The sequence below is a fragment of the Sphaerodactylus townsendi genome, linkage group LG03, assembly GCF_021028975.2.
Source record: "Sphaerodactylus townsendi isolate TG3544 linkage group LG03, MPM_Stown_v2.3, whole genome shotgun sequence".
NCBI classification, from domain to species: domain Eukaryota; kingdom Metazoa; phylum Chordata; class Lepidosauria; order Squamata; family Sphaerodactylidae; genus Sphaerodactylus; species Sphaerodactylus townsendi.
The window spans coordinates 96,945,970-96,959,597 of NC_059427.1; the positions used below are offsets into that span (position 1 = coordinate 96,945,970).

The 13,628-nt window shown below is 53.4% G+C and overlaps 1 protein-coding gene across 1 annotated transcript; it reads left to right on the forward strand.

Moving 5' to 3' along the window:
- The first annotated feature begins 495 nt into the window (after positions 1-495).
- Positions 496-6,930, forward strand: NKX2-5 (NK2 homeobox 5). Its single transcript, XM_048490631.1, has 2 exons — positions 496-879; positions 5,421-6,930. The coding sequence occupies exons 1-2, from the start codon at positions 603-605 to the stop codon at positions 6,038-6,040; spliced, it is 897 nt and encodes a 298-aa protein (XP_048346588.1). The 5' UTR covers positions 496-602; the 3' UTR covers positions 6,041-6,930.
- The last annotated feature ends 6,698 nt before the right edge of the window (positions 6,931-13,628 follow it).

Here is a 13,628-nt window from a genome sequence, read left to right on the forward strand (position 1 = left end):
CGAGCGGGTGTGAAAAACAGCCCAGCCGGAATAAACGGGGAGCCCCCGCTGCCAGTCCTAGCAGGCCGGGCTAGCCCGACGGCTTCGGCTGACCGAGGGGAGAAAGGAAGGGTGGCAGGCATGGCGGAAGCCTGCAGGACGGGGGTTTGGAGGCGGGGCTCCTGGCTGCTCCCCAAGCCTCTGGGATCAAGGGTGGCTTTTCGGCGGGGCCGCTGCTGCTGCTGCTGCTGCTGCTCCTCCCCCACCCCGTGCCTGATTTCGCCCTAGGGGTTCCCCCGGCCAGTCCGGGGGTTCCCTCAGAGGCCAGGGCAAGCGCCTGGGCCTGTGCGATGGACGGCCCGGGCCGGGTTCCTGAGCTGCAGCTGTGCCTATATTAGGTGGGCCGGAGGTCGCCCCTGGCCGCCCGCCCCCTCGGTGCCGCGCCTGGCCTGGCCCCGCCCCCCGCGGGGCTTGCCGGCCGCCGCGCCCCCGGACCGCCAGTCTCCGCGCCGGTCGGCCCCCCTGCCTGCGCCCCTCTGGCCGGCGGGCGGGCGCCGTGGCCCCTGAGCCACCCTTGGCGGCGGCGGTGGTGGTGGTGGTTGGCCGCCCGCCCGCCGCGCACCATGTTCCCCAGCCCGGTGAGCAACAGCAGCAGCAGCAGCACGCCCTTCTCGGTGAAGGACATCCTGAGCCTGGAGCAGCAGCAGCAGCAGCAGCAGCCGCCCTTGGCCTCGCTGGAGCTGGCGGCCCTGGGCTCGCCCCCCTCCTGCATGCTGGCCGCCTTCAAGCAGGAGCCCTACCCGCCGCCCGAGGAAGGGGGCCCGCTCCCCCACGGCCCCAGGACCGGAGCCCACCCGCCCTGCCCCGCCGCCAAGCACGACCCCCGCCCCGACAAGAAAGGTAAGCCGGCCGCCGCCTGCGGGAATCGGGCCGGACGGGGGGCAATGGAGGCACTGCTGGGTCGGTTCCCGGAGCCGGCCAGAACGGAGAGGGGCCGAGGCGGGGGGCCGCCATGAGAAACCCTGCCCCTTTCCCCCAGGCCGGCTCCGCGGAAAGGACTCGGGAGGGACCGGCTTCGGGTTACTCTCTGGCCAAGAGAAGAGTCGGCCTCCTCTCGCAGAGGCGCCTGCTGGTTTCCTTCTCTGGTAGACAGATAGTCTCTAGGAGGCACAGAGAGCAGCCTGGCGAGTGGTGGCCTAAATAAGAAAGATGAAAGGGGAGGCCGGCGCAGCCTGCGGGGCTACTTCGCCTGATCCCAGAAGGTCAGACTTGCTTACCGGAGGAAAGTCCTTCTGGATTCAATGGGGTTTGGGCCAGAACAAGCGAAAGAGGGCCCAGGATGCTCCGGATGCTGCACTCCAGTGCATCATAACTTTTCTTTCTTTCTTTCCTTCTTTCCTTCTCTTTCTTTCTTTCTTTCTTTCTTTCTTTCTTTCTTTCTTTCCTTCCTTCCTTCCTTCCTTCCTTCCTTCCTTCCTTCCTTCCTTCCTTCCTTCCTTCCTTCCTTCCTTCCTTCCTTCCTTCCTTCCTTCCTTCCTTCCTATAAACGACTGTCCTGTGCAAAACCTTACAGTGTTCAAAATCCTTTATGTACGTTAATGTTTAAGTACCTTTCCAACGGCCCTCTAAGGTAGGTCACTACTATTACTCTCCCTATTGCAGGTTGAAGGGAGAGAGAAAAAGAGAGAATACAGTTTTTGAACCCCTGGCCGCTTCCTTGTCCCTTTTCGTTTGTCACAACCAGATTCTCGCGAGGTCTGTTCAGAAGTCGCCCTAAATTCAAGGCGATTCCCAGATGGCCCAGAGTTTTCTCGCAGCACAAAGTCGAGTAGCAGCAACCCCTGTTACTATTCCCGTGATCACTAAACCATGAATATTACGACATTGTGGTTGTCTTTATATTGTTGTATGTGGTTGTTGATTTTTAGATACAATCTAGCATTTTCATTATAGTGTGTGCCCCCCCCCTCCCCAGTTACATCCCAGTCGGGTCTGTTTCTCACCCGAATTGAAGTCACCTCCGGCCGGGGTCCCCAGGACAGGGACCTCTGGATGCTTGGGACGTTTTTAAGGCTGCTCCAGAGTCTTCCGGTCGTTCTTCTTCAGCGGGATTCAAGTTGTGGAGTGGCGTAGCCGCCTCCCACCCTAGACCTTCCCGGAAAGAAGGGCCATTTCCCGGTCATCTCGACGGGATTCCTCTTCCAAGCCCAAGGCTTCCTGGGACTGTAGCGCTTTCAGTCGCATTTAATAGCCACATGACCCCATTCCCTGCGGCTCTCGGGCAGATTTCGGTCCTCAAAATCATCGCGATTTAGTAATTCAAAACATTTATACCCCGCCTTCCCTCACTGGAAGCAGACTGAATGTTTCTATGGCAAGAAAGTGAAGGGCTGAAATTGGAACTCGGAGCCAACTCTTGAGAGCAGCCTCATCTCCCTGTGTCAAATGAAGTCGTCAAACTTCATCCCAAGTTTTCTCAGGGAGGAGGGAGGGAGGGTTCTGATGTTTTGGGAGGTATTCAGAGGAAATTATCGATTTTCCTGGAGGTTTCCTGGAGAAGCCCCGGAGCGCCCAGCGCCTCCTCTCAGCAGCCAGGAAGAAGCGCTCGGCCCCATTCGCAAAATGACTTGGGCTGCAGCCCTGCCTTCGCATGCCCGACAGTCAGTCCCGGTGGACGCAGTGGGACTGACTCCAGAGTAGACCTACATAGAATTTCACCGAAAAAGCCTTGAATGCTAAATTTCATTGCCTTTAAGGCGACTTTCCGATACCAGCATTGCCAACAAGTTAAACTTGGTTTTGGATCCAGTTGATAAAAAACACGAAACGACGGTTTTGATCTTTGCCTCTCTTTCCGTATTAGCGTGGAAGAAAAAGCGAAAGTTATTGACCACACAGTGTTAGATAGAGCAGACTTGATCTAGCCAAAGTGAAATTCCCCGAAACCTGTTCCTAGATGTACACAACAGGAAATCCCCAGACCTCCCCCAGCGTGCGTTTGGCGTTGTAGCCTTAAAAGCCCACGTGTTCCAAAGTCTCCAGGAGAGAAAATCCTCTCAAGACTCCCCCGATGAAATTGAAGGATCTCCAGTCAGATTGTTTCTGCACTAAACCGATACATACATGTGCTTGGCAGAAAATCGACCAAAAGTTCACTTCTCCGGCACCTTGGAGACCAGCAACATTTATTTCAATATGAGCCACTGATGATACTCGAAAGTAATGTGTGTCCCTCCCCCCCCCCCGCCCAACGCTCACCCAAGTAAGTGTACTCACGACTGTGATTGGATCGTGTCCATTATTTAGCACTGCACCACACTAAATGCATGAACGGGAAGCGCTTTCCGCTGGTCTCAACAGGGTTGTAAGGAAGGGAACTTAAACGTTTGCAGCCAGGCTATAAACTGGTAGAAACCCCCGTCCTTTCCATTCTGTTACCCCCTCCTCTGCAGCCCTGCCAGAAAATACCTTCCGGGGGTCATCGGTATCGCGAGTCCTTTGGGAAAACAGCACTGGGAATTGCATGCATGTTGACAGGGTGTTAAATGGAGGCGGATTTATTTGGAATGCAAAGGCCGTGTTGCATATGAAAGATTGCCATCTTTTAAAGGAAAACAATTCGGAATAAAGTTTCCAACTCCGAAGTTTCTTGGATAGGAGTCAAAAGGTCTTTGGAGCAGACACTTGGAAACGCGAGAGGGGGGGGGGGTTCTGCTCTCCCCGAGCCATGGAACCTGGTAATCAAACCCTAGGGGTCAGGGGGACTGACGGCAAGGCGATGGGGGTCGCAGCATTTAACTGGCACCTCGTTCGTCTTTTCTAGCGGAAATGTAAGGAAACTCCTAGTGCCTTCAGTGTAAAGATTGCGCTTGCTCGTTTGTAACCCCCACCCCGGATGGGGATCGTTTCCCAAATCGTCAGTTTGCTTGCAAGTCACTCTGAAAGGTGCCGGAGCATCTCTGGGCCTGAATCTGTGCACCCTGAGGTAGCCAAAATATTCCTGGTTTCTTGGGTTCGTGCCCGACCACATGAACTTGGAAGCAAATCCCTCGGATGCCAGTATTACTGCTGTCTAAGGCGAATGAGTGTTTTTCCCCTGAATACCCTTGTGATGGGTCAGTTTGTAAATCTTTTTCGACTGAGAATTTAAATGTTTGCAGCCATACTAGAAACCAGTTGAACCAGACTAGAAACCAGTTGGCAGCCAGACTAGAAACCCCTTTCCCATTCTGTTCCGATGGGTGGACTGGACTGGATTCCCAGGGTGGAGCTCCAGTCAAACTTAAATGCTTTTCAAACCCATTGGTTTCAATGTTAAGCACTGGGCTAACTTTATTTCGGTGAAGTCATGGGAGCTCAAGAGTGCTGGCTCCTGTCTAAAATGTTGCTTGACTCTACAATAGACTGTATAGACAGCCATGTAATGATCTGTTGTGACTGTATCTACCTTTGGAGTTCTGGAGCAAATAGCTAATATACAAATCGGTGTGGCGGTGGGATCGTGTAGATCAGGCTGCAGAATCCGGCAGGATTCTAGCTCTTGTTTGGAATTTTCCCAAGCGGCAAGTGTAAGAAAGAGTGGCTGGAAGCAGAGAGCGGCAGCCATCCTGACAGTCCTTTTCTCCGGATCCGGTTCTGTTGATCTGAAGAGATCAGTGGGTGGCCCAGTGGGTGGCAGAGGAATGAGCCAGCAGCTGCAGTGCTCAGGCGATTGGGCTCCTGAGAATTCAGGGCTGAGGGTTGAGACACCCACACCCAACCACCACGACCATGCCAGTCACCCACCCTTCTTTTTCAATAAACCAGAAAACGCAGGACCGAAGTCTTGAGACCCGGCGGCCATTGTTGTACTCCGCCTTTCTGCTAAGGAGCGCAGGGTCATTTCCGTCTATCTCCCCTCCCCTGCTCACAGCTCCCTGCAGTGAAAGAGAGCCACTCATTGTCTAAGCCCACCCAGTGAGCTTTCACGGCTGAGTGAGGATCTGGGGACCCTTCACAGTCACTTCCCAAGCCCCACATTTCTGCAGCACCAGGAATGCTCGGCTCTGGTGGCGAACTTGAAAACGTACCTCAGAATAAGAGGCCAACTGGCTTGGGCGGGGCGGGGGGGGGGAGGAGTGTCTTTGTTGATCCCACAAAGTCTTGGTAAGTCTGGGTTAGTCTAGGATGCGGGAGACCCAGGTTCGAATCCCCTCCGTGCCATGGAAGTTCCTTGAGCCCAATTGGCCCTCAGGGCTGTTGCTGTCGTTAAGATAGAACGGAGGAGAGTGAAAGATTGTATAAGCCGCTTTGGGCGCCCACTGGGGAGGAAATGGGGGGGGGGGGTTAAGCGAGAAAAGATCCAGCTCGGATCCAGGTGGCTCCGCTTGGGCAGGCGGCATCCTTGGCTTCTGGCCAGTCTAACTGCCCGCCGGGCGTCTTGTGCTTTTGCTCCCCCGCAGATCTGTGCGCCCTGCAGAGGTCCCTGGAGCAGGAGAAGAGGGAGGCCGAGGATCCGGAGCGGCCCCGGCAGAGGAAGCGCCGGAAACCCCGCGTGCTGTTCTCGCAGGCTCAAGTCTACGAGCTGGAGCGCCGCTTCAAGCAGCAGAAGTACCTGTCGGCCCCGGAGCGCGACCACCTGGCCAACGTGCTGAAACTCACCTCCACGCAGGTGAAGATCTGGTTCCAGAACCGCCGCTACAAGTGCAAGCGCCAGAGGCAGGACCAAAGCCTGGAGATGGTGGGCCTCCCGCCGCCACGCAGGATCGCCGTGCCGGTGCTGGTCCGCGACGGGAAGCCCTGCCTGGGGGACTCCTCGCCCTACGGCTCGCCCTACAACGTCAGCCTCAACCCCTACGGCTACGGCGGCTACCCGGCGGCCTACAGCACCTACAGCAACGCCGCCGGCGCCGCCTGCCAGGCCACCTACAGCTGCAGCTACCCGGCCGTGCAGGGCGTCCAGCCCGCCGCGCCCGGCGGCAACTTCATGAACTTCGGCGTGGCGGACTTGAACCCCGGGCCCGGCTCCATCCCCCAGGGGAACGGCGGCATGGCCACCTTGCACGGCATCCGGGCCTGGTAGCCGTTCTTCACAGCCCAGCAGCGGGGAGCAGGGCCCGGGGGCTGAGCCCTGGGGACTGGGGCCGCCATAGGATGGACTCCAAACCCCGGACAGCGCCCGGGAGAGAGGATCCCGAAGAACGGGGAGCCCACCCCCACCCCATCCCCGCGGGTCCTGCCTGGGTCGACGGGGCCTCAGCTCTCGTCCGCTACTCCGGCGGCCCAAGGGCAGTCCCGAAGATCCTGTGGCACCTTCTTAATCGACGGTGTCCCGCCGAAGCCCTCGATTTCTGGGCCAGGTCGGAGAAGGCGTGTTTTGACTTTGTGCTTGATGGACAGGAACCCGGCGGGAGCGACCCGACCTGGGCACCCGGCCGGCCGCCAGCCAAGCCGGATGGCCAGATTTCTCTCGCCCGCAGGGCCCCAGAGTGGACCGGAGCGGACCAGCAGGAAGCTCTCCCACCCCGACCCCCTTTTAACCGCCTAGTTCCCAGTCTGTTCAGGTGCTGAAGGAGGACCTCCCCATCCCGCCCTGAGTGCGGATCCTGTTCAGGTCAAGCTGGGGACTATAGCTCAGGTGTGGGGTCTTGCGGGGTTGTTTCGTCGTGTGTGCGTGTGCGTGCGTGTGCGTGTGTTTCTCCATCGGACTCGGCCCGCCTCTCTTGCTGCAGGACCTGGCCAGGGAAATAGGGGGGGGGGGGGTAGTTGAGGCAGAGACTGAACCGCGCCGGAGCCGAGAGGTCCCACCAGCATGAAGGAAACCAGCTTCCTGTCGAGTTGTGCACTAAACCCGTGATGGATGGCCTGCTGGGCGCGGTGTGCTTCGGCGGCAGCCGTGCGCCGTTTCCCTTTTTGCTGTACCGGGATGACGGGGCGGGCGGGCCGAGGGGCATTAAAGCGAGAGTGCCTTGAGTCCTCCTGGCGCGTCCGAGTCCTTGGGTCCCCTCCCCCAACCACAACCCCGCGACACGTGCCTGGAAGGGGCGGCCCGGCCAGCCAGCCAGCCAGCCCGGAGAGTGCCGGCCAACCTCACCAACCTGCCTCGACTGGGTTAAGGCTGCACTCCTGGGCATGCTTACTCAGGAGTCAGCCCCGCGGGATTTAGAGGGTCTTTCTTCGGAGTAAAGGTGCCCGGGATCTGGGGCATCTTGGCTGAAGTCCAGCATCAGCCCGGCAACTGGCGGGGGAAGACCCTGAAGTTCGCCTCTGCCCGGGACCGCAGTCCAGCCGCAACGCTTCTTGAGCGTCCCGTCGGCCCTGATGCTTCCGGGCTCCTTCCTTTCTGCGGGGCTCCCAGGCAGGTTTAGCATTAAATTGCGTGGACACAGAGTTCAGTCCCGTGTCCTGAAAGACATCCCTTTGGAGTTCAAGGGTACTTACTCCAAAGGAAGACGAGCTTCAAATATGCAGCGAGGGCAGCCCCAAGTAGCGTTCAGCTTGTTGAAGTCAGTGGCCTCAGAAGGGAAAGGATTGCCCAGACAGGTGCTCCCATGATGGAAACCAGTGGGACTTGGGAATTAAGGGGTGATGCAGAGGTACTTGGGAATATGGGGCAGCAACGTTGCCCCCTCACGCCCCAGCAAACTGCCAGATTTTAGGAGGTCTCCTGGAATTACAACCGGTCTCCAGACCGTCCCCAGGGCTAAGATGGCTGCTTTGGAGGCTGCTCTGTGACACTGTATCCCACTGCAATCCCTTCTGTCCCTAAATCCCACCCCCACCACTCCCAGGGTACACCGCCTCAAAAACCTCCATAAATTTCCCATCCTGCAGTTGGCTCCGTTGTGGGGCTCCATCCCAGCACAGCACCTCTTTACAACAACTCCTCGAGAGCGATCTGAGCTGGGCTGGAAACAAGAGGGCGCCTGGAAAACGGCCCCAAGAGAGGAACGTGTGGCTGCCACTTCTCCTGACAGCACCTAGGCAGGGGGCCGAAGGATCCGGGGCGGCTGGAGATCCCGCCGGCCTCCTTCTGGCTTCCTCTGGTTTCCTTGCCAACCGCATCCCTTATCTGGGCAACAAAACACCCGTCTAGTCGATACGGCAGAGGAGGCCTGATGGCGAAGGAGGCGGCGGGCGCTTGACTCCTTCCCAAGTGCCATTTCCCATGTCAGTCAGTACCCTCCTGCGAAGAGGAAATGCCTGGCAGCAGTGGATACACACATTCAGGGGAGAGGGCACATCAATGACATCTTCCTGCCAAAGAGAGAGGGAAAGGGGGGGGGGGAGGCAAGTGACAGAGACAGATGTTCGGAGCAAAATCTCAAACCAAAAGCCATTATTCTGCCCCTCCAAAATGACACAAGCTCCACAGAGGGGGCGCGACGGTGAAGCTCGGTGTGGTTTGGACGCTTCTGAGTAGCCAGTTCGCTCTAACGTTGTTGTTACCATTTAGGCTGATGGTCATCTCCAGTGGGGCATTTCCGAAGCCCTCGGTTATTAATTTGGACGTGAGCTGTATACTCTGCCATGGAACGGGCTGGTCGCCTTTGGGATAATCAGGCATTCTCATAAAGGGTTGTAGTGAAGCTAATGGAGTATAAATGAAGTCCAAACACCGCCAACACCCAAGCAAGCGGGCTGGTCTCCCAAGCATCCCCCCCCCCCCCCGCGCGAGCACCGCCTTCATATTTGCTAAGCGCTCCCCATTCTCCACACGGCCTGGAGGCTGCTTGCAAAGCTCTTTTGTGACTCGTGTTCTCCTGGTCCCTTTTCACACGAGGCAAAAGGGTCTTCCCTGGCGCTGATGGCGCCTTTTGGGGGCTGAAGCCCGCCAGGGGAAATCTCTCAGTCGCTCCAAGTCCGAGTAAGACTGAAGGTCGAAGCCAGCTCCCTGGTTCACTAGCCGGTCCAAAGGGCCGTCAGAATGCTCTTTCCCGCGATCAAGGCCTCTTCTGCAAGGGGGGGACCTGCTGCCCGGAGGCTGGGGTGTGGGGGCGCCCCCATAAAGTGGGGGACCTGCGCCAGGGACCCCTGAAGGCGGGGGGCGGAGGGCGGATCTTGCTCCGAGGCCAGCGGGGCGCCTTCGGGGCTCGGTCGGAGGCGGCCGCCTTGGAGAGGTGGCGGCGCGGGGACAAGTCAGGCCCTGATCGGATGTCACTGATGGGAGCAACAACAAACAGGAGGCTGCGGGGGAGTCAAAACATCCGGGGGGGAGCCGGGGGGTGCATTGTGCTGGCAGCCGAGAAGGCCATTAGGAGGACCAGGAACTCGCCGGCCCTCCTCGGGCTCCTTTATCTGAACCATCAGTAAACAAGGATGGAGACAAGAAGGCGAAAGGAGCCGCTCGGCTGCTGTCCTCCTTGCTCCCCTGCCTGGCGTGATCACCCACCTCCACAAGCTCCAGAGAGCACAGCTCAGAGACCCTGAACCCCCCACCCCGTCCGCCTAGACGTCTCTCCTCGGTTATACCACAATTCCCCCCCCCCCCCCCCCCCCCAAGAAGGCGAGTTTGGATCTTAGTGGAGAGTTTTGTGGCGATTCAGGGAGAATCACACACCAGTGTGTGGCGGGGGTTCTCCTCCCTTAAGGCTGATAGCACCCTTGACGGTTTGTTGCTGGATCACTCATCACTTGATAGCTTACAGCAGAGTACATGGGAGGCCTCCCCTAAGTGGTTTTGGAAACTGTGGCTGAAATTTCTATCTTGTTTGAATTGGTGGTGATCTGTACACATAAGCCACGGTCTGATGATACAACTGCAAAGAGACACCATACCTGCCTTCAGCCTCAGGATCTTCGTAAAATCCAGTTCCCAACTTCTAAGGAGACCAGCTGCTACAGGCACTGAGCCTTGTGGTTCCTGACTGGCTGGCTGGCTTAGAGAGCCATAGGACTGGCAGTAGCTATGTATGATGTGGGGTGTGGCTTGTAGTACCAATTTCAAGATTCGTGCCCCATCCCCTAATCAACCATTAGACAATGTTAAAGGGTTGCTGATCAGTTTGTGCTAAGATCTGTGATTGTAGCTCCTATGTTATTAACAGCTGTGTGGACTCAGAGAGGCATCCCCCCCCACCACCACCAAGGCAGGTATATCTGGCACAGAGGGGCTTCAACTGAATAAATTATGCAGTAAAGAAAAAATAGTCACCTATAGGTGTACAAATTTAATACAAAGAAGCTACCAAGAGAGAAAAACCCTAAACTGACCAATATGAAGAAGGATCCACTCCACTGTGACAAAACAGGCATCCAAAAAGCATTGTTTTCAGCAAACATACAACAGAGTTAGAAGCCTGATAATAGTGCCTGTATTTAATTTACTTCAATATCTATACAGCACTTGTTCCTCTAACTGTATCCAAAGTAGCTGATGACATCATGTGCCCTTCTCCATTTCATCCTCTCAACTCTGGGGGTAGATTAGGAGGAGAAGGAACAAATGGCCCAGGGTCACCCAGCGAGTTGCCACTGCAGAATAAGGGATTTGGACACTATGGATTCTAACTGTTAAATGCTCTGCCCCAGGGAAGGAGGGGAGGAAAATGCTCAGACTAGCCTGGAACAGCACTAGGTAGACCTTTTAAACTTTCCTGGCTGTGATTATTTGGTAGACAGGCCCTCTTGTGCTCCCAGTCACTCTGCTGTGAATTTAGTACTTATTCTCTGTCAGGTGCAAGAGCCCAAAGATTCAAACCCACTGCAAGATCTCTGCCATAGGTGAAGACAGCAGGGCTGAAAGGACAGGATGGTATAGCTATGGCAGTGTGAAACACTGGCCCCAGTCCCCCAGTTATCAGTTATTCTGCCAAATGTTTGGATAAGAAGAGATTCAGACTCTGGTTGAGGTTAGTCTGAACCTATAACTATCATTTGCAGTTTTGTGGATATGTGCAAGCTGATATCCATGCACCTTCTCCAAGATGCATGGAAACACTGCGAAATAAGCTGCATATATCTACAGAACTGTCATTCTCGAATGCTGTTCTACTGGTCGGGGAAGGGAATTCATAGGCTCATTTTGAGTCTGGGGGAAAAACTCATCTTAAAAAGCATTTCCCTCAATCCAAAAGAGAAAATATTTCATACCCCAGTTCTCCAGAACACTCAGTTATTCCAGAGGAGATTTTTTTTAAAAAAAATTGCCAGGCTCGTGGTAATCCATTTCCCTGTTTTTTCCTAGGTTTTTAGAAAAGCCAATGTAAGATGGCATTTTGATGACATTCATAGGGGACCAAGAAGGGATTCTGCTGCTCTTGCTATAGCTACAAAACCCGGGCAACCTTTGTCCTTGAATACAAGTTCTTTTTTAAAAAAAAATCACTGAAGTCTCCAAAAGGAAATCTTCTTCAAAGACAGAATACAATTTAATTACCTGCAAATATCTCTTGTGCAAGAGAAAGTACAGCTCCCAAGTAATGCTTAAAAGGCAAGGCATATGCAAATTGTTCACAAGATAACTCTTCCTACAAAAAGTACTAAAAAACCCAAAAAGTCCAGTAGTACTGTTAACTCATTGTCATGGCCTTGGAGCCTCAGGAGCAGATGAGAGAAAAGACATATCAGGAGAAAAGACAGATCTGCCAGAGGCTGGGCTAGGCATTGGCAAGGCTTCTTCTGGATCTTCCTTCTATTTCTTGACTTAGCCTTGATCCCTACTACTGTCAGATAAGAGCAGAAAAATAACTGCACATCACCAAATGAAGTTGTTTCTCACTAGCAGAAATGGGTGCCACAGGTCTAGTTTCTTGCTTTGAACAGATCACTGATATTGTGCAGCTAGATAAAGACTGCAGTCTTATATTCAACCTTACACAGAAACCCCACTGAATGCAGCTGGAGTTACTTCTGAATAAACATGGAGAGGATCAGGATGTACCAGAGGCATCCTGATCAGCCTCCCAGCCACACAGGACACACAATGGCATCACCCAACAGACAAAAACCTTTTCTGGAGGCCTGAGATGAGTTGCCTGGATTGTTAGCGAGGAGGTGGTTCAGTCAGGGACTATACACACTCGCTTTTGAATCTCCTAGTTGAATTCAACAGGATGCTTGGGAAGAATGGGACAGCCCATCTTGCTTTTCAAAACATTTTGTCGTCTATTTCTCAAGAGTGAAAAGTCATGACAGATGCTACAAAAAGACTGAAATGTTTCTTCCTTTTCTTCATCACAAAAAATCATTTTTTGCCAGATTTTGTCTTTTAATATAGCAGCAGCTGGGTGGGGGTGGGGCAATAGCCAGGGAACAAAGTGGACGGAGAAAGCCTTTTTATGGATTTACAATGGTGCCCCTCATAGGAGCATATTTTGTAACAAAGGAAACAGTTTCTCATTTCCTTTGCTTCATATGGAAAGTTGTTTTAACTTCATATGGAAAGTTGTTTTAAAATACTTTAAAATGTAAATAATGTAGCATAATCTCACTAATTCCATAGAATCATAGAGTTGGAAGGGATGATATAGGACAGGTCATCTGTTCAATGCAAGGTCATCCTAAAACATCCCAGACAAGTGTTTGCCAGCCACTGTTTGAAAAATACCAGGGAGGGGGAGCTCATTACCTCCCTAGGCAGCCAATTCCACTGCTGAACTACACTTACTGTAAAAAAAAAGTTTCCTAATATTCAGTCAGTACCCCACGCATAATTTATACCCATTATTGGGGCACAGTCCTATCCTCAGCTACCAACAGCAACAGCTGCCTGCCCTCCTCTAAGTGACAGACTTTCAAATACTTAGAACAATCAAGTCCCATTGAACCTCCCCTTTTCCAGATGAAACATTCCCATGTCTCTCAGCCTCACATTTACCTTACAGTCCACTCATACCCCAAGATCTTGTTCACACACACTGCTACCCAGAAGTGTATCTTCCATTCAGTATGTATTTTACTTGTTTTTGTTACCCAGATGTACAACTCTGCATTTCCTTGTTGAATTGTATCTTGTTTATATCTGCCCACTTTTCCAATGCGTTCCGATCTGATTGGATTCTATATCTACTGGGGTGTTCATTACTCCTCCCAGTTTGGTGTTGTGTACAAATTTAATAAGTAGTCCTTCCACTACCACCACCACCACCCCATCCACATCATTTATAAAAATACTGGAAAAGTACAAGGCCCAGAACTGAGACTTGTGACACATAACTGGACACCTCCTGCTAATCAGATGAAAAAATATTGCCTTCATATTCTGTTCATAAACTAAGTCAGAAGAGGGTCCAAGGGACTCCTTGGTTGTCTCTTCTCCAGTACCAGCTAGCATAAGAGAGATTGAGACCATGTTCTGGACTCTTAAACTTGCATTCCCCTTTAATAAGTTAACCACATGTAATGTCTGTTTGGAGGATATTTTTAATGAAAGAAAATAGAACATTCTCCAGCTATTTTGAAATGAAATAAGAGAATGCCCTGCAGTGATTTCAATAGGAACATTCAGAAATTGAGTACCAACTGTTTAGTGCCATAATAGGAGAATCTGTATGTACACAGACATTCTGTTTCACCCTCGAAAACAGAGCCCGTCAGTGGCAACAGAGATAGAAAGGCTTTGGTTAAAATCTCATCTGGGTAGGTTGCTAGAGGGCCTGGAGAAACACGTTCTGTGCTGTTTTTAAACTAGATATTTAATATGTGGAAATGGACAGCTGGAACTTCCCATG

Excerpts from the sequence above, each read along its gene's own strand:
- NKX2-5 (XM_048490631.1), top strand. The coding sequence starts at position 603 with ATGTTCCCCAGCCCGGTGAGCAACAGCAGCAGCAGCAGCACGCCCTTC. Across the intron at positions 880-5,420 it reads CCCCCGCCCCGACAAGAAAG|ATCTGTGCGCCCTGCAGAGG; the intron begins GTAAGCCGGCCG and ends GCTCCCCCGCAG.